Here is a 20280-nt window from a genome sequence, read left to right as displayed (position 1 = left end):
GTACTGGACTACGACAGCTTCTTAAAGAAAGGAAATCAGGAGTGGCACTTTCTCCATCTGCAGAGGAGAGTCCATCTCCTTCGCACAGTGTCTCTTCCCTAGCTTGTATTATCCCTGTTCCACTGTGAAGACCTGGCATTTGTGCCTTGTGAGACCAATCTACCCTGTATTTGTTCTCTTCTGCTATTGTGTGTCAGTGGAGCTGATGAAGGAGGAGGGAAATAGGGCTGGGACTGTTTCCACAGAGAGTGCCCTGTTTTTCAGAGTCCATGTCGAAGCAAAGAGAAGAAACATCTGAAACAAATCCCCAGTATTTTCTTGGCATTTAGTGACTTTTGTAATTCTTTTATCAACACTTACAACTCTGCACAAGTGGTCACGTGTTCCAAGGACCATGTCCTCTCCTTAGTGATTGTCAAGCATTGCAGGATTTAGGAATATTGTACAAGCTTTCTGCCAGTGACCCTTCACAGCATGCCTGTGAGGTAGGTGAGTAAACCTTCCTATCTCCCTTTCTATAGAAACAGAAGTGAAGTACTTAGTGCTGAGCTTCATATTAAGTCACTGACACAGTCATTAGCTCTTGGTTTCCACTTCAAGACTTGGTGCCTGTGTGGCCTGACTTGTGCAATGGACCTTGTTCCTCATCTCTTCACCTGAACCCAGGCTACTCCCGTCTCCACATTTCTCCTACCACAGTATCTCCTTCTCCTTTGTTCTGGGCTCTGCCCAACCTGTTTTTTTCTCCCAGGAAGGAGATCCTAGCAACAAGATACCACTGAGCACAGCTTTCAGCACCTTAAGCAACTTGCCCTTGTTGCTTACATGCTGTGATGAATTGGACAGTTGCCACGGACATGTTGTCTCAATGATGTTGTTATAATTGGTGCATTATTATTTTTCTCTTTTGTTAACCAGCAGAATTAAAGTCAGGGGACCTAGAACTTTTTTCTCCCTTCTTTCCCTGTTTAGCAAACTGTGCACATCAGTAACCACCCACAAAGGAAGCAACGTGTAAATAAAAAGCCAGTGCTCCCTGCCCTTCCCTTCGTTCCACATCCTTTTCTCAGTGTTCATAGAGCCATGACTCAGACTGGGTTTAGAGAAGACAACTTGCTAATCCCCTCCCTGCTACAGAGAATAAAATGGCATTTCATTCCAAGCTCTATTAATGCGCTCGCTCCAGGGATAAAGCAGCACTCCCAAAAGGCAGTGGCCAAATTTTTTTTCTGTTGCGTTGCCTTTGTCTTCTTCTGAGTGTTACATTTAGATTAGCTTCTGAGGATTAAATGTTATTACAGTCCCTGAATCTGTTAAGGGAAAGGAAAAAACCATCAGTAAAGAGGTTATGGCTTAGTGCAGCACTTCAGATTTACCCCCAGAATGCTGTTTTCTTAAAAAAAAAATATTATTTCTTTTCCTTTGTGAAGGTTGTCTTATCACTTTTTTTTTATTATTATTTTTGTAGTTGTTAATTTTGGATGCAAGAATTGGCCTGGGTGGGGGTGTGTTTCTGAAAGGTAAAGCTGCAGGAATGGGGTGAGGGGATTAGGAAGCTGTTAAAAGATAAAATTGTTCTGAAGCTGAGTTTCCCTCTGAGATCTCCTTATAGTTTGCAGAAGTGTTTCTGAAGCTGCTTGCTGATGGCTGTGTTGCTTTGCATGTTGTGCTGAGAGGACTGCATAAAGAATGTTGGTATCTTATCTTGATGGAGATCAGCCTTGAATCCAAGGCAGCTTTCCAATGGAGGAACTGCCAAAGAGATTTACTCCATATGGGACTTACTATCTAAGAGTTTCATTTGATGGTCCTAAGATCTTTAAACTTAATGGACATGAGTATTTAAGGTGATTATGTTAGAGAAACCAGTAAGTAGTAAGTATCCTCCTGGGCTAAACTGTGGAGTAGAAACCACACAGACTCAGTGAGGGTAGGGGAAGAAAGTTCATAGATGCATCATCTGCTGGGAGTGGGGAATTTATGGCTTGCTTTCAGTACTCATGGAAATGAAGGTTTTATTGAATTGCACAAGATTTTGAGGTTGATGGCTCTTAATTAGCATGGCAACACTAACTGGGACCTAGAGAAACTAACTTTTTGTTTATGTAGATCTGGAAAGTTTATAAAATAGTTATGTGGTGATACTTGAGTTTGTTAATCTTGAAATCTATCATGAGACCTTGGGTATTTCAACAAAAGACTGTGCTCAGGAGTTATATGGACAATTGTAAAGCCCAAGGAGAAGGGTAAAGACATAGTTTTCAAACAAAATTGCTCTGGGATTTCTCCTACCATTAGATTAAATAAATGATTAATTTAGTGTTGAAATTCAGAGCCTTTGCAATAGGGATTTAAGAGTTTTAGGAAATGAGAGATTGATTATTGCTGGAAGCTCATCCACAGCCTTATCTCAAGACAGTGCTTTTGTGCCCTGCAATGATGTTACCTTCACCAAAATTATTTGGCTCCATCCCAGTCCTGTTCTCCCCTTAGTGCTTGGTTTGTCCTGTTCCTTCTTCTGTCTGCACTGAGTCTGTTCCATAATCTTTAAACAAAGAGATGAGTTATTAGTAAAAGCTTTTCTGTTTCTCACTTTTATAAAGTTGCTCTTAGTAGGAAATTGGAATATTGCTGCAAGAGATTATAATGCGTGAGTTTCCTCAAAGGTACTTCAAAAGAGCGTAAAAGTATATGGGTGAATTTAAACTTTGTCTCATTTTACATGGTGTGCATTTTACTGGAAGAAAAAGTTTCTGATCGTTTTCAGTTCTGCTTCACAAAGTTTTTCACTCGTTACCTTAGCATGTAAACATTTTCCTTGTGAATTCTCGAAGGCCTATTGTTAAGCATCTGATTACATGAGTGCATTGATTTCCTAGCAAGGTATATTCTCCTGCTGGTTTAGGAATATGATATGTGGTAATAGAAGTTGAATGTGTGCAATGGATTTGGGTGAATGTTCCAGTTGGACCAGATTATTCTTTTTTGAGCCAAATTTTAAATTTTGAGAATTTATTAGATTGTATACTTTATTCAAGCTGTTAAATCTTTTTTCTGAAGTTCAGTTACTAAGATTCTGCTTCTAAATAAGATTTTCATTTTGCCCAGTTAGTAAAATGATGTTCTAATCTAGTGTTCACAGTATTGTCTTTCTTCTCATGCATGATGAGACATGACTAATAAATGAGTCCAGTGAACTGAAATTGCAGTTCTGTTAGCGCTGAAAAACTGGTGTCTCTTCAAAACTGCAGGAGCATTTTTTCAACGGTATGTTGGTAGAACTTGGGCATTTATAGAATAAGACCTGAATAGTAAAGACTGGAATAGCAAAGGAAGAGGTGCCAAAGACTCCATGTAGTCTGTTAAGGATGTTTCTCTTGCTATCGATTTTTACATGGAAAGCACTTGTTTTCTGTAGTAATGTTGCTTTTATAAAGCCCTTAGATCAGGGTTTGTTGGCAGGCCAAATTCAGATTGTTTTCAAAAGCATGGATATTTGTGCAGCTGTTAAAACAAACCTCAGACATACTTCGTGCATCAGAGGACATGAAATATTTCGACTCGGAGTTCTTTATCGTGGAGAATGCAGTGAAAATAAAAGCAGATCTCTGCCCTCAGATTGGGAATTGCATATTCCAATGTGTACCATGCTGGAAGCAAGGTTTCTCCAGTTTTCATGGTATTTTATTGTGTATTTACATGTAATGAAAGACCCACACCAAAATCCAGAACTTCTTGTGCCTTTGGACTCCCTTCCACTTGGCTTTAGTTGGGCAAGGTATCATGAATATTAATGACCCAACTTACCCTATTTCTGTTGTGTTTTTCTCCCTCTGTCTTCAGTGTGTGTGTTGTTGTATAGTGTGCTGGTGGTAATGGCATGGGGTTGACTTGAAAAGAACTGAGGATAAAGTTGTCTGGGGAAGCTTTCCAAGAAGAGTGGTGAATTAAAGATGTCAGAAGCAATAATGCCTGAGAAACCACTTGTTACCAGTGAATTAATGACTTGTTTGCTAATTAGCAGCCTAAGGCAAAGTTGAGGTAACACTCTAACAATCTGGTCATTAATTCAGTAGCAACTGATTTCAAGGGCAATGTTGCTATTTTGAACAGTAATTGTATTCCTGATTCTGGATTATACACACTGTGTCCTTACTGTTGAGTCAGAGTCTCCTCCTGAAGAGATGGAAGGATGTTAGAAGACACCAAAAGCAAGTACCAGTGGGGAAAATTTGGGGAAATAGTTTGTTATGTAGGTCAGAAATTATGAATTTCTGTCTTCTGAGGAAATAAGGACTTTGGCAGAACAACTGTGGCACCTTCCATCATGGTGATCCATCTGCACAGAGGAAGTTGGTGGTGTTTGATGTTGAGCTGATGAGAGACTGAAGTCCTTTTCTCTCTTATAAAGGGAGAGAAAAAACATCTCTGCCATCGGATCAGGCTTTGATGACTTGATTTTATTATTTCTTTGGTGTGATTTTGATAGTTCATGAAGTTACTCTGATAAAATAGGTTATGGAGTACTCAACCTATTGTGACAGAACCTTGCTGAGTTTGATTCTTTCTCCACTTTTTATTTTTCTTGTTAGTCCTGGAAGTGTCTCTTGCTTGCACATCTGGGACATACACATACCATACCAACTACAACTGTAACTAATTTGACCCAAAAACCTGGCATTTGGAAGGCAGGAGCTCCTTGTTCAGGGATGAACATTATTTCTTCGGAGAGAATGAGTCAGTGTTGTGCTGCCTGTGAATGCCACCAACAGCACGATGAGGCAGCCTCTGAAGGCATGGGCTCACTTCACCTGAGACGTTTCATGTGCTCATCTCCAAACTTAAAACCATGTCATCTGAATTATTTTCTATAAGGATGCTTTCAATTTTCTGAGGACTTCTTGAAATTACAGTATATAAAAACAAACAAACCAAAAAAATTCCAACTTCCCCCTGCAAATAAAGAGTCCGTGTGTGTGTTTTTGAAAGCACCATTATTGATGTTCTCTGAGGGATGAGTAGCTGCTTAATGGGGATCTTTGCTGAGTCAGTGCTCAGCAAATTGCTCAGCACGGTAAAAAGGGGCACTGTGGTTTTGAAGATTAGAGCATGTGGGTAGAAGCAAGGGGATTTTTTTTAATAAGGTGAATGCTTAGCTTCAGATCCCACCTGAACTTTAGCACTGGCAGCTTTATTCTCCTCTCAAAAGTTGTTTTGATGTCTTTAGCAGGATATGCCACTCTGTCAGTGCAGAATATACTAATGGACTCATATTTCTGTCCATCACTGGTAGCCCTTTGTGTAGCATGGAGTAAACTGTGGGAACCTAATGCAGTGTTTAGTGGCATTTTGAAAAAAGTAACTGCAGTTCAAATGAGTGGTCAGGGTTTTCTTTTAAAAAGAACATTTTGTTAGCAGTCTGACATCATTACGAGATCATCTCACATAGGAGAAATTTACTGAACCTGCTGTCCCTTATGTCTTGTGGTTATATGAAATCAACATATCACATCTTCAATTACTTTCTTTAGAATACTTTTTGGGGAGGAGTTTAATAGACCAACAGTTCCCCGGCTAACTCCCAGACCTTATAGCCCTGCCACAACCCATATATTCCTAGGGCCTGTGCTACATATCTTCTATAGGCTACAGGCCTTCCCCTCCTAACCTGAGATCTTAACCAGTTTTTAGATGATGTTTTTTATCTGAAGAAAGAAAATCCCTGTTCGGGTCACTTGTTGGGCTGTGTGTTGTTTTCAGATTCAGTTATTGCTTGCTATATTGCTTTTCTGCCTTGTGGGAGCTGAGCCAGCTTCCTTTCTGAATCAGAGAACTCCTTCCAGCAAGAAGATTCTGACTCATTCCTGCTTGGCTTCCAGAGGCCGTTTTGCTGCTAACTTTAGGTTCTTCATCTTTGCTAGTCAACTTTTAGGAGCTTGGCATCTTCAGAAAAAAATGGTGCATGGCTCTGTGGGCAGGAGATCCAGTTCTGTTAACTTCTGTATCTCTTGGCAAGTGAAGGAAGAGGCAGTAGTTTTCCTTACGTCTTCCAAACTGGCAGTTTCTCATAACTCAGTATTCTACCATCATAATCTGTAAAGAATTTACATCCAAATGTACATTGGAATTACCCACTTGTGGGGAAAAGTCTCTCATTATTCCAAACCACTTGCCATCTGCCATGTAGAATGCTAATAGGGTTGATTAGTTATTGCATTTGCAGGTTCAGTAGGATAAGGACCATTTAATTTTATGTGGTTTGGTACAGTTTTTTTGCATGTTGCTACCCTTCTGCTCCCCTGGAGACCCCACAGCCCACCACCTCACTCCCAGTGCCTGGAGTGCTAAGGAAGCCAGTTAAATTTGTTTGAAACTGCACTTGGCAAAACACAAGAAGTATAAGTCAAATTCTTGTAGCATGACCCATTGGTCAAATGGGAAATGACCACTTGTGTGTGAGGAGAGGAGAGTTTGTTGTGCGTTGGCGTAAGTAAGATGGAGAGCTGAAACCAGCACTGGATGGGTCACACAATCTCTTTGCATCAATTTCATCACCAAAATGGAGAAGTTGTCATTGATTTCCAAAATTGGAGGTTGTTACAGAAAACTGCTGGATTTTAGTCATTTTCATGACAATCTGTATGTTTTAGAGTTTGGATTTTCTGGGGTTTTTTTGTTTGTGGTTAGGGCAGGCTGTTTTTGCTGAATGCAGTGACACAGCAAGTGGCTGACACGTGAGATTTGGACATTTGTGTTAACTTTTGTTCTCAGTGATAGAATCTAATTACTTACACAGAAGAAGATTTCAGAACAGCATCTGTGTATCTGTGTTTGGAAGGAAAGGAGGAGGTATCTGTCCTGGGAAGGACAGGGGTGCAGTGAGTGTGTGAACTGCAGTGGGGAATTGGGTGGCAGCTTCAAACAAGCTGTCAAAACAGGAAGGGAGATTGGGAAGTACTTGAGTGACAAATTTTGTAGGATCACAGAGTCACCCTGAAACTCACAGTACTTTAAAATATGCATTCATTAGGCACTCCCATGAACAAGGGAAAGAAGAAAAGATTCGGGTGACCTGTTTTTGAAATGCAGCTGTCAAGAGGGAGAGAGAGGGGAAATACTGCAGGTGTGCAGGACCGTGATGCTGACAGTGTGACAAGGCATATGGGAAGGATTTAGAAAGACAGGAATACAATGGCTTCAGTTGAAATTTGGAGGTAGTGGTCCTATTCTTGTGAAAATTGTTATGAGGTTTCACCTTTTCTTTTGGTCTGCCTCCTCTTGCTCTAGACAGTATGTTACTTCTACGAGCCTTTTATTCCACTCAGATCAGTGGCAAAGCTTGATGAGCAGTGTTACGAATACTTGAGGCTGATCAGAAATATTTTCTTTCTGATCACATTACTTTAGCCTCATGAGACATGCAGTTTGTTTACACTGTGCTAGGTTATGTAGCTTAAACATTACTGATTTTTTTTGTAGACGTTTGAATAATCTATTAAGCTTCTTCCATCCTTATTTCTCTTGCCAAACAGTTGCAACATGACTCTCTCCTCTTCCATTCAAACCATGTTATCAAACTGACATGCAGCATCAGGGAATCCCATAGGTTGTAGTGAGGCCACAGTGTTTGCTTTGTGATAGTGCAGCATCCTGCAGCCTATGCTGAAAGTTAGCTTGCCTGGCTGTTTGTTCTGTAGTGATGAGTTTGTTATATCTGAATGAAATGCTTCAATTGTGTTTAATTTTCTGCTGTAAATGTCAAGGATGCAATAATGAGAGAGAATGAAACCTTTCTATGCGCTGTGTATTGTGACTGTCTGGAGTTATTTTTCTGACATGTTAGAGAAGCCATCAGAGCCAACTGTTACCCAAGGGAGGATGCAGTTTTACAGGTCAGTTAACCACTTATTGGGTTTTATATATGTACAGTGCAGCATGGCAGCACACCACATTTATGTGACCAAAGCATCACTGAGCTTAGTCTGAAGTGTGTGTAATGGATCCTGGATGTATAAACGTACCAACCAACTATATGACACGTCTCTGATTCCTTCCCAACATGCAGAAAGTGCTGCTGTGTGCCCTGGGTTTTGCTCACAGCGCTGCCCATGTACCTCATTGCTGATCTCTGGGCCTGTCTGCACTGTAGTAACAGTGGTGACTAATGTGGTTTGCTCAAGTTAGCTCTGACACTGGTCTTAGTAAAATAATGCAGCAGAAAGCTAATCTAGTCTTTGGATTTGATAGCCCACAGGAAATTCCAGGTTTCTGCCCCATTTAGGTTGCTGCTTGCAGCTGTGTACTGGAGCCAGCTACTAGGTTGGCTTATATGAGGGACCCTGCATGTCTTTGTTTTTCAGTTTCTGAGCAGAGGTATCAAACTGTCTAGTTTTAGATACCATCAGTCTCTATCTCAGGTTTTTTCTCAGCTTAAATGGTTTCCCAGAGTAAAATGTAAAAAAGAAGATCCTGCTCTTAGACTCCATCTGGAATTGCTGTTCTCCCCGGTAGAGCCAAGTGACGGTGTGTTACTGTGGAGTTACTGATTTTGCACTAGTCTAAAGAGCTCCCAAGTCCTAAAGCATTAGGGTTGTATCTCTGCTTGGCTACTCTGATTTTTCAGCTGGGTGAAAGGACCAGCAAATATATAGACATCTTCCAGCTTTCTCTTGCTTTCCAATACTGAGTCCATAATTCTTCCCAAAAGAGAACCTGTCAGCAGCAACTAACTAGTAGCCATTGTGCTGTGTTTGAAACCTTCTGTCTGTGGGTCTGTATCCTGATGATATGCCCTTAATCGCTTTTTGCAATGACTTTGGGTGTTTGTCTTTGGAAGCTGTGTTGCTTCTTGATTAATGGATGGACATTTAGACCAGCACTTTTCCTACTAGCACAGTGCTTATGATGGAAATTGTCAAAGAACCTTGCTTTAACCTCCCAGATGCTTAGGACTTCTTCATGGGGTTTATATCTGTGTAGGAATGAATTTACCAAGACAAATGACTGCAGTTATTGACTGAAGCAGCCGTTACCTGCCGCTGTTGAACAGTTAGGAGAGGGTTAAGAAGAAAACCTCTTCTGAGCCACTAGATTGGCCCTGACTAAGATGAATGTCTAATTCACTCCCAGCGTCCTTACTGCTGCCAGTAATAAAAAGCTTGCTTCACATATTCACCCCACTGCAGACGTTTCTCTTAAATTAAATATCAAGAGGACATATAATAGCACGATTCCACGCCAAGCCAATATTATCAGATTGATGTCAGCAGTGATAATAGAAGAAGGATAAGTTGATGAGATTTCATTTATTAAATAAAGTAAAGGGAATACGCAGTGATAGAGAGGATTTGGTAACTCTCGGTGTCAAAATGCAGCAAGATCGTGCTCGTTCTGTCTTACCTCGAGGGATAGCGGAGAGAAGGATGCCCTTTGTTTAATTTTAAGGAAACCTCTCTCTTCTTTTCCAGACAAAGACCTGATTTAAATCCCTCCATGGGAGGGGGAGAAGAAGTTATGAATTTCATAGATTTCATGTGTATGTAGCACTGAACTGTGGCGAGGCAAAGGTTTCTTTCCTCTCTGTGATGGGGGAGGCACTGCTAATGAGTTTCATTTCTAGAGTCATCTTTTCCTTTTTCTGACCTGTCATCCTTTCTCCTTTCCTCCTCCTTTAAACAGATGAGTGTGTGTCTTTTTGGTTTAATCTTTCATATTCTGTATGTCCTCCATTTATTTATTTCCATGGTATTGTCAGAGCTCTTCTCCCATACTTTCCTGTCTGCAGATATTGCCCCTCCCACCCCAGCCTTTCTCTCTTGCCTTTTTTCTAGCTGGTGTCAATGAGCCTCTTGGACCTGTTGTAGTGGTAGCAGTCAAACCTGTTTTATTCTAGACAGAAGCTAATTGTCTACCTCATTTGGTGGTGGCATATTATGCTTAAAACTGTGACCCACTTTAGATGCTAGGTCAAAGCATACAAGTCTTCTGCTCTTCTTGTGTACAAACCTTATTTCTTCCTCACCATTTTCTTTCAAAAATAATAAAACCCCTCAAACAATGAGATATCAACAGCAGTGTGATGGAATGTCCAGAAGATGAATTTAGAATTTCTAAAGATTGGGCTGAGGGTGAAGGGAGACAGCTGACTAAGGTCCAGCTCCTTTGGAAGTCAATATGTCTGTCGTTGTACTCAACAGAGATATTGCTGGTTGGACACTGCTGGTTTAATTCTTTTTTCTTTCAGGTATCTTCGAGTAAAGCCAGACAGAGACCTGTAAGGTACAACTGGGGTGTGTATATAGGGCTGCACTTTCCCCTGTGTGGAAATGTCCCAACCTGAAGTTAAGAGACTTGAAGTGAGCAGGAGGGTGGCATCCCCGTGAGTCAGACAGGGCAGGAGTTGTGACTGCTGTGCCAGGAGGAAAGCACCTCAAGCAACTGTTTACCAGAGCAGTTCAGATACCCCTTTCCAGTCCAGACGGGTACCAGAACTAGTCTGCTGGACATGGGTAACTTGTGTACTCCCAGACTCTGCCGTAACTTGCACTGATAATTACCTTAACCAACTTCGCAATTGGTTGATTACTTTCTCTACACCTGTTTTGAGAAGCTGGTGCAATTGATGCATAACCCCAGTTTGAGGTCTTATTTTTAAGAAACAAAGGAGAATATTCTTGCTATGATTTTGGGTACGTGGTAGCAAGTAAATCCTCCCTGCATTGTGGGAAGTGTGATATGTATGAATGCTGATTTAGATTCTCTCTGGGCAGTGCCTGTCCATGCTGATTGATCCCTTACCTCTGGCAGCTTTAGGCAGCAACACTCTGTGGCTTCTTACTCACCACTGTGGCTTGTAAATAGCCCTGTGGGCTGAGCACCAAGGGGTCTCCTAAAGAAGAGGCCCATGGACTTTGCAGTACTGTCCTAACTTCATATTTACTCTAGGCAGTGAAGACTGATGCCATAGGAGGGACAGTGAAGGAACAGATCAAAAGCAAGGCACAATTCCTAAATCTCTCCCTACTGACAAGGGCAACCCCAAGCATATTTCTAGATATTTCTGATTACCATGTTGTTCAGTTCAGATGAATACAGGCTGGTTTGTGGTGTGCTGTACCTTTTTTGCTCCTCCAGGTCTCTGTATGAAAATTGCAAAATGCCCTTCAGTTTAACATCGCCGAGTTTAGAAAACCTAATTTTAAAAGTCTTAACTTTTTCAATGAATTGAGGGATTTGGTGGTATTTCCTGACCTGGTATTGTTTGGTATCGTTTCCACAGACTCACTGATTTGATTAGAGTGATATTAAAGTTAGTGACAAAGCAAAATGCCAACATTATGAGTTTCTGAAGCTCTCTCTGGGTTCTTTTCTATCCTAAAATTTGAAGATTTTTTTTTTTTTTTTTTTTTTAGAATATGGATTTCAGAGGCTTTAAAGGTGATTTACTATATAACATAGAAATTAGAAATGCACACTAGCCTCTAGGGACCATGCATGGAATAAGTTTCTTTTAAAACTGTAAGATTACTGAAGAGGTAGAAGTCTGTACAGTATCTTTGGTGGTTTCTGATCCAAATCTCGGTGTTGTAGAGTGTGGCTGTCATAATGTTACTGATAAATTCCTAGTCTGTTCATCTATGTTGGCAGTCAGACTGAAGACTGAAGAAGTATCAATTAGAGTATGTCTCAGCCAAACTATTTTTAGAGAGCAACCAGGTTGCTGATACAGAAAAGACAGAGTTGTTTTTCTTCTTTTTCTCCTTCTACTTGCTTTCCTGAGCACCTTACACAGATGTGCGTGATTTGGAAACTCATATCTGAACTCTCTAAAAGCTTTTAGGAGACTTTGGTTTAACATTTCCTGTTTCTTAGAAATCTGTTCCACCTGAGAGAATGTGACATGCCCAGGAACAGGTCATGTTTTCTCTCTGCCTCGCTGTGAATGAGTGCCTGTAGTTACTGTGGAAATGAATACATCATAGCATGGCATTAATGCCTGCCTGTAGCATCAAATGCTTTGGAAGGAAGAGGTGCATTTGATATTTGGGCACAGGCCTCTAAGCACATTGGGGCAGAAAATGCAAGGAGTTAAACAGATTTACGGTTTAGGAGATGACATCTGAGGATTGCTACACCTAAGCATATGTTCTCTTATTCTTTGGTAAAACATACCATGGCAATTGTGCTGCAAATTCCTGCAATTTTTGTCTGCCTGTCTGTGCAACTGATGTCACTGTTGTTACTGTGTTTGTGCCATTGTTGCTGGTATTGTTTTACAACGACCTTCCCCTTTATTGGTGCTGTCGCTGATGATGTGCCATATGTACACATGCACATTAGAGTATAAGAACATCATCCTTAATTGTGCTTGGGTAGCTGTCAATGCCATTTACAGAGTAAATGTACTAATTGCTGCAGAAATACAAAGAAACAGATATCTGGTCTTGCTGTTATTCCCTTTTTTTTCTTCTAGTCACTGGGAGGATTGCTCTGCTTCCAACTATGCTGGATTTTTTGAAGTGTTTAAATAGATGAGAATTCAATAAATTGAAGCACCTTATTCAACAAGTCTGTTCAGTTCCTTGTCAGACCATTACAGATCTAGTACAGGCCCAGCCAGGATTCCTGAGTTTTGCCAGAAATTTCCAGTGTGAGTTGGGAAAATCATTGAAACTCTTGGATTTGATTTTTTTTTTTCCCCCTCCTGACTGCAGAGGAGAGATATGTTTTATCTAAGGGTAAAGCGGCCTTCTACATCAACTTAAAGATCATGTTTCTTGTTTCTGCTAAGTACCTTGGATTTTTCAGCTGGAAAACTGTTGGTCATTTGACCCACTTTGGTGATAGCTGCTCCCACTGGTTTCTCTATTAGGACTACATGACTCCAGCACAAGATTAGTATGTGTGTTACTGGTAAAGTGGTAGTAAGTGACTGAAAACTCCTCTTCACACATCTTTCTGTGCTTGTTTTCCCTGCAGGAGGAAGAACACCGATCCTGTCTGTGCAAACCTGCAGTATGAAATCCTGAAGTGCTACCAAGAAAATAAACATGAAGTGCTCAAATGCTCAGAGCTGGCTAAGGAATATCAGCGCTGTGTTAGCGCAGCTCAGAAGGTAACAAAAGCTGCTCTGTTGTACTGGCTGGCTTTGCTGGCTTGTTTTGCATGGTGTTTTCTTCTGGGAAGTGCTTTTGAGAGCTGTGGTATCTGTTAGTCAAATCACAGTCTTCATAGGAGACAAATTCTCCTTGGGATCCATTTTCCCACATTCGTTCTACATTTCCCAGTCACACTGTGGTATGTCCCAACTTCACTCCCTGTGAACGGTGAGTCCTGTTGTACAGAGCTGTCACCAAAACAGTAGCACTGATGCTCCCAGGTTTCAAAGTCAGTCACAAGGATTTTTCCAAGTTTTACCTTCTTGGACGCTGGAAAATCCGTTTTGCCAATGTCTGGAATGTTTTGAATAGGCTCTAAATATCCTCCCGTTACGGGACTTTGCAGTTGAAGGTCTCGCTTCCTTTTGTTGCTGCACGAGGAAAGGTTCTCTATGGGCAAAGCTGCTGTATGTTAGGAAAGCTGCACAATCCTAAAAACTGTTCATCTTGTGCAGAAGGCCAGGAAACCTTATGGCTTTTCCTTCTTAGATGCAGAGTCCTGGTAGGTTCTGTTGATGCCTTAGGACAGTGGCTGCTCAGTACCTTGGAAAAATTTCTGGCTATTAAAACAAGTGAAGGGGAAAAGAAAGTGAAGTATTTGGACATTGCAACTAGGGCATGGTCCTGGGAAAAGTGAAGTGTGAAGGATGCTGTTTCCCACGTGAGAATTCAGTGGGTCAGGTGTCCCTCAAGGGCAAGCTTTTCTGTTTTGGTTTTGTTATTGAAGGGTAGAAAATTCTCCAAAAGGTGCTGAGACTATAGTAAGGTGGATTTGGGGAAAAGGATGGTAATAGAAAATTGAATAGAAAATAGAAATTCTCTCATGGGATTACTAAAGCAAAGGGTGGGAGAGAGGTGGATATTTCATGGAAGCAGTCTTTCTCTGTCGCATTAGCATTGTGAGGGGAAGCTGTATGCCTGATTTAAGTATAACATGAAACAAGCTGCCAGCCGGCTCCCAGAAGAAGCCCGACAGAAGGAGATGGGAAAATTGTCAGGATATATTAGACCAAATGTTGTTGCTAGTCCTAGTGGAATTTTTTTCCTTCCTGTTTACAAAGAAGGTCTTTGTATGTCTGCAAATCAGCAAGGTTAAAGCTGCCAGGGAAAGGGCTTTTCTCTGATATCTTTAAAGTCCCCAGCTCCCAAAACATGTGGTTTCTTTTTCTTCCTCAGCTTTAAAGTAAAGCGGTGCCTGTGCTGCCGCTGCACAATCCGTGCCCCCGCTTGCTGCGAGCGGAGCATTGGTGCATCTATTGCCAGCCTCTCTTATCCTCCTTGCCTCCTCTAAATCAGGCTTGTAGCCTTTTCAGTGGAGTATATCTTTAGCAAATGCATTTACCAATACATCTTTATTGCATGCAGTGCGGGCGGAATGTGATTACCAAAGAAGACAGATTGCATTAAACTTCAGCATATTTGCAAGCTGCGGCTCCAACTCGCCTGAGAGAGGGGCTGGGATGCTGCCAGCCCTGAGCCCCAGCCCGACATTATTAAAGAGTAAATTGGAAGCTAAATGACTGGTAACAGCAGAGGGCAGTGAAAGATCCTATTAACTTGGATCTTTTTTGGATTGTGTGGTGGTGGAGTTTCTGGTAGGCTTTCTTTAGAAACCAAAAACTGGGGGTTGTCTGGTTGTCTTCGTTCCCAGAGTCTTCAGTGAACTTCAGGAATTTTTTCCCCGCTGTTATTAGAAACTACCTGGAAGGAGCAGAGCAGTGTGTAGGACATTAATTTGTTGTGGATGATGACAGCATAGCAGAAAATCTTGCTGTGTTTTAAGAATGGGTGAGAGAGACTAAAGGTAACTAAACCTTTCAGCTAGATATAGGCACCAGAGGGTCCTGCAAGTACAAATTCAAATAAAACTTGTGTAAGGCAGTATGTATTCTGTGGTTTCCTTTTGTCCCAGGACAGCTCAAGCCCTGACAGTTTTCTTCACTGCTCTTACTGACTTCTGAGATATATGTAGCGATCACAAGCTGTTGTGTTTTATCATATAGCATTAAAACCCTCCTCCCTTCCCCTTTTTAAGCTGTTATTTTTCCTTAAGTTTAAATTAGCATCTTCTACCAAATGGCTTTGTCTCACGCATTCCTCATTCAGGAAATTCAGGTTGGAGGAATGTGGGAAAGAAAGGCCAGAATCTCTTAATTTCTTGGGTATTTTTTTACACTTTTAAAAAAACCCCAAAACCACAATTTGTTTTCCAGTAGAGGAGGTTGTAATCAGAGCTGGATGTGTGACTTCAGCTCACTTGCATGCTGGTGATTTGTTCTGCTGCTTTTTACTAAAGATTTTATAAGGCTTGGTGAATATTCTCTAATGAAGCATCTGGTGCTCTGCAAGTTCCTTTTGATGGCTGGTAAAAATGTCTCCAGGGCATGGTATACATTAGACTCAGAGAAAGCAAGCTCTAGATTTCTAGACTGAAAATTACAGGTTACAGTGGATGAGAATAATTCTTTGCATCTTCCCCCTTACTGTGTTGGTTTGAGAGTGTTCCTTTGGGCACCCGTTTCCCTTTGCCTGTTGCTGTGCACATCTCTGAGCCAGGAGCTGAGATCCACCCTCAGTTATTTCTCCCCCATGAACAAATATATCAGGTAATCATTTAATGAGTTTTAAAATTTATTTTATACTCATTTCCTGTACGGCCCCTCTTCCTGGAACAGGTTACTTTATTATAGTGTACGGTAGGGTTATAGCTAATGTTACCTGGTTTGGTTTTTTTCTGGCCATTGGACCATCTTCTGTAGTCAACAGAGGGCAATAGGCACCTTTAGAGCATGGTGTATCTGGCTCTAAAACGGTCATCTGAAATGGGCCAGCTGAATTGCCAGCCACGAGTATTTCTCTCTGCCACTTGGGAGGCACATCCAGAGTATGAACTACGAAGTTGGTGCCTGTACTGGGATTTCATAGTTATGGGAGCAGGATCCTGCTCTGGTTGTCTGCCTTTGTAGCTAGTATGCTTTCAGCTTGCCCTGCCTAACCTGCTCTCTGGCTTTTCCATTTATTCCATCCTGAGTGTGGAGTTTTGGTCCCGTTGCTGTAGGCTCACCGCAGCAGCGTCAGCCCCCTTAGGCGCTGGGTTCCTTGCTGTATCCTGTGCTTCGCTTATGTGGAAGCTCTCTTGACTTCAGAGTGTGTTACTGTGATATCTCCTGTTTAATTTAGGAGTGTTTTATCTTTTCTGGTGGTCTGTTTCCATGGCTCTGCAGAACTTCAGCTACAGCATAAAAATTGCTGGCTTTAAATCTAATAAAAGCTGGGATAATGGGACAGCTGTAGGAGGGGCAGTTCCCATTGTGTCTTTTAAAATTGCCTGTAGTTTATTGACCGCAAGTTTCACCAAGAGCTACTGCTGCCGTTAGATAATGAGAATTGAAAATTGCTGCTGCAGTTTCCCCAAGGCTTTATCTTGTGCCAGTGAGAAGAGGGTGTGGAAGGAAAAGGGGAGTGGGCAGTGGAAATCTGCGTAATTTCTTAGTTTGAGTTCAGATGGAAGGGTAAAACAAGTGATTTTGTTTTAAAAAGTCTGAGTCCTATTAGTGAATTGCTTCCCTCCCCCATGCAAATATGCACTCACATGCAAGCTTTTCAGAGCATTTGTGACCCATTCTGCTTCCCTTGTGTTCTGTTCACACCAATAGGCTAATCTGAATTTACGCAGAATTTTAGTTGGTTAATTTGTTATGTAATTGGTGCTTATACCAGAGAATCTCCAACCAGCTATCGCTTGGAAAATGAGTCCTCCAGTGACCATATATTAACATGATTTGAGATTTCAAACAGAACCTGCTTCCTTCAACTGTGTGCAGAAAAAAGTCTGTTAGGGAAGAGCATGTATCCCTTTTCAGGTGTTTCCTTACTGTCTCTAGGTGCCTATCTTTCACAGAAGGACCAAGGTGAAATTTTTTGTGCTCTAGCTCCTGGCCAAACCAAGCTATCAAGAGCTGTGTACTCAGACATGTGTATTCCCTTGTCAATAGAAGCTGTATACATTGAGCTAGGAGCCATTCATAATTCTGCACTCTTTCTCCCTATTCTGTGTCCAGCTTCTCAAAAATCTGCTATTCATAATAGACAAAGGTAAACCTACTTCTGTCAAGGCTTTAGGGCTTGTCTACATAAGGAAATTACAATGCAATAAACTGGTGAATGAGTTTATGGTACAGCAACTTCTCTGTATGTGAACATTCTGAATTTGTAATGGAAGTGCAGGGAAAATTCATACACGTTTGCTGTGAATCACTCTGCTACGTGCAAACAAGCCCTTGCAAAACACTGATTGACTGGATTCCAGCAGAGGGCCACTTTTAACATAACCTTGAGTTATCTGCATTCCGCTTTGCCCTTGACTATAATAAAAAGGAATGTGGTCAATTTATTGCACTTACATTTCCAAGTGATCCTTGTAAGAGCCTAGTTCCCTTTTGGCACACACAGCAAAGCATTGCAACTCTGCTGGAAGTTTGTCTCTAATCGGGACAGGGACCTTGATTACTGAGAAGATGCCTTAGGTGGTCCTGCAGTGTCCTATCCTGACGGAGCAGTTTTGCTCAAGCACTTTGGATCCTGCTGAAGTATGGTCTGCTGGGAGCTTTCATTTCTGCAACCTGGATCTCTCTCTGCTTAAGAAAAACAGCTTTGGGATGCATTGGATGCCATGGGCTGCACTGCAGGTATCAGATCATTCTGGATCATCAGGCTTTTGTTACAGTGTTGTGTCCATTCTGATGGATCACAAAGTACTTTATAGATAGGTTGGGTACTTATTGGGGCAGAGAGGAGCAGTCAGTGTGTGTGGCTGGGGAAAGAAAATTTGGACCAGGTATGGTAAGGCCTGTATCTGTACTTGAGAAATGGCAGAATTTCTCTTCTTCTTGGAACTCTGCAGAGGTAGATCTTAGCTGTTGAAGTCTCATTGAGAGCTCTCACACAGTGCTACTTGAAATGGCAGTATACCTAACTTGGAAGGCTTTAGGGTTGTTTGAGCTTTCTGGATTTCAGTTTGTAGTTTCAGATAAATCTGTGTATTCCCTATCTAGAGGATGCTGTACCCAGCCATCCTCAGCTGGGTATGAGCCTGCCCTGCCTGCCTTTTGTCAGTTGGTCCTTGCTCAAAGCAAACATATCTCTGAAAGTGGGGGGGGTTTTTGCCTTCTCTGTAAAGGCAATTCTCTTTTCTTTCTTTTTTTTTTTTTTTAATCTTTCTCTTTCAACCTTTATTTGTGCAAATGCTGTGGTGATAACACTGTTGGAGGGGTTTATGACTCAGTAAATGGTCCCCACAAGGGAGTCGGGGGAGAGGCCACAAGCTGCAGGCAGCTGCTGTTGTTAAGTCGTTAACACAGAGGAGAGCAGCAGTGGATTAACTGCACCCAGGCATACCCTGACCTGATATTTGCAGAGGTGAAAAAGATCCATATTTTGCTTCTAATTATGAAGGATGGGAACAGTTATTGTTTTGATTTTTCAAGGCAGCAGCTCTAGGTTCTGGCGGGTCTTGGGTCTGTACACAACACATCATATCCTCAAGAGTTCACTGGTGGATAAACTAAAAATATAGAGCTGCCTGAAAGGACATAAACCACCATCTTAGTATATGAGGCATGTTCCAGAGTAAAATGCTGGCCTACTTAAAATGGAAATGTCTGCTGCTTGTACCTGGTATTTATGAAACCGGAGGCATAAGTTCTTTATTTGTTCTGTATTTCAGCACTTCACAAAGCTCTGATGTTCCCCACAGCCTAGTGTGTTGTCAGCACTTATTAACCCACATGAACAAATTCCTCTCTCTGTCTGCTGTTTGCAGTCCACATAAAGCCCAAACCTCCTGAAGTTTGTCATTTTCAAAGAAAATGAGCAAAAATAAGTTTAAAACTGTTCTCACTTGGCTGTGCTTCAAGGCTTCTCTTTCCTTAGTCCATACTCTGCATCATGTTTTTCTCTCAAGCTCTTGTATCCATTGCCTGATCTGGAAGGAGGACTTTTGACCACATTTCTCTTCTCATAAACAGTCTGTTGTCTAATGGTTCAAAGCCCAGTCCATGTGCATTTATTTTTGGTTTTCTGGTTTTTGATTGTTTGGGTTTTTTGACATTGATACACTGAGGCAGAATTGCCTTTGGGTCTAATTTCTCACTTGATGATTCTCATCTCAGATGTACTTACAGGTAAATTTAATCTAAATATATGTTTTACAGATGGTTTTGAGGGCAGCGTTGTTCAAAAAGGGAAAGAAGACAGTATGCCATTACAATTTCTGAAAATGAATTATTTGGCATTTTTTTACTTCTGAAATGTGGTCTTGCTACAGTTCTTGTTTTAAGACTTAGTTTGCCTGAAAGTGTTTTAAAACAGTTTAAAAAAACCCCTGTAGTAAAAATACTATAAGAGCTAGCTGGTCAGGAATGAGACATCATAGCTGACTTGATACTCTGATGTGGTGTTTGAGTGGGTGTATCTGAAAAGTCTCGTCAGAACTTGGGCATCAAAATGTCACTCTTTTTTTTCTCTCTTTTCAGAAATTATTTTTTCCCTTTAGGCTTAATTGGACCCACATGGATCAAACAGGTTTCTCTAGTACTGTGCTCTCTGTGTATTCGGCAGCATTTTCCTGAGAACTGGAGCCTGTATTTGGTTGGGCTTATCTAGTATGGGAAATAGTGAGAGAGTGTTGTGATGCATCATGCTGTTTTAATGCCAGATTTTTTCACAAAAGATTTGTAGCACTGTGTTGGCAAGTGGGAAGTGGAAATTCTTACTCAGATTAATTCCAGGAGTCTGATGACCAAGCAGTCTTAGACACAAAGAAGTTTATTTCCAATTTTTAAACTATGTGTTTCGCTGCTGAACTTAGATTGAAACAGATCCACAAAAATTGCTGTCGATAGCAACTGCTGGTTAGAAGCACAAGGTCAGTGGTCAAATGCTTTCAGACTCTCAGGAAGTTCCAAAGTAGCCCTGACTTCCATAACTTCCGTGTGTACGTTAGATCCATCCTCTGACAACTCGGCTATAACTTGGGAAATTGTATCAGTGATGCCAAAGTCTTCATGACAAACTGGGGAAACCAGAGATTTGTTGTGCTCCTTGTTGGCCGTAGTCTGCACAG

At 41.3% G+C, this 20280-nt stretch overlaps 1 protein-coding gene across 5 annotated transcripts in view; it reads left to right on the top strand.

Moving 5' to 3' along the window:
* Window positions 1-20280, top strand: part of CHCHD6 (coiled-coil-helix-coiled-coil-helix domain containing 6) — a 109660-nt gene that overhangs the window by 59078 nt on the left and 30302 nt on the right. For all 5 annotated transcript variants that reach the window (XM_032698827.1, XM_032698826.1, XM_032698824.1 and 2 more), the window contains one exon: window positions 12979-13114. In XM_032698827.1, the coding sequence (XP_032554718.1) occupies window positions 12979-13114 (136 nt within the window). The remainder of the gene's footprint in view (window positions 1-12978; window positions 13115-20280) is intronic.

The sequence above is a fragment of the Chiroxiphia lanceolata genome, chromosome 11 (genome assembly GCF_009829145.1).
Source record: "Chiroxiphia lanceolata isolate bChiLan1 chromosome 11, bChiLan1.pri, whole genome shotgun sequence".
NCBI classification, from domain to species: domain Eukaryota; kingdom Metazoa; phylum Chordata; class Aves; order Passeriformes; family Pipridae; genus Chiroxiphia; species Chiroxiphia lanceolata.
Note: the sequence above shows the minus strand (reverse complement) of the source record. Positions and strands in the feature narration are given on the sequence as shown.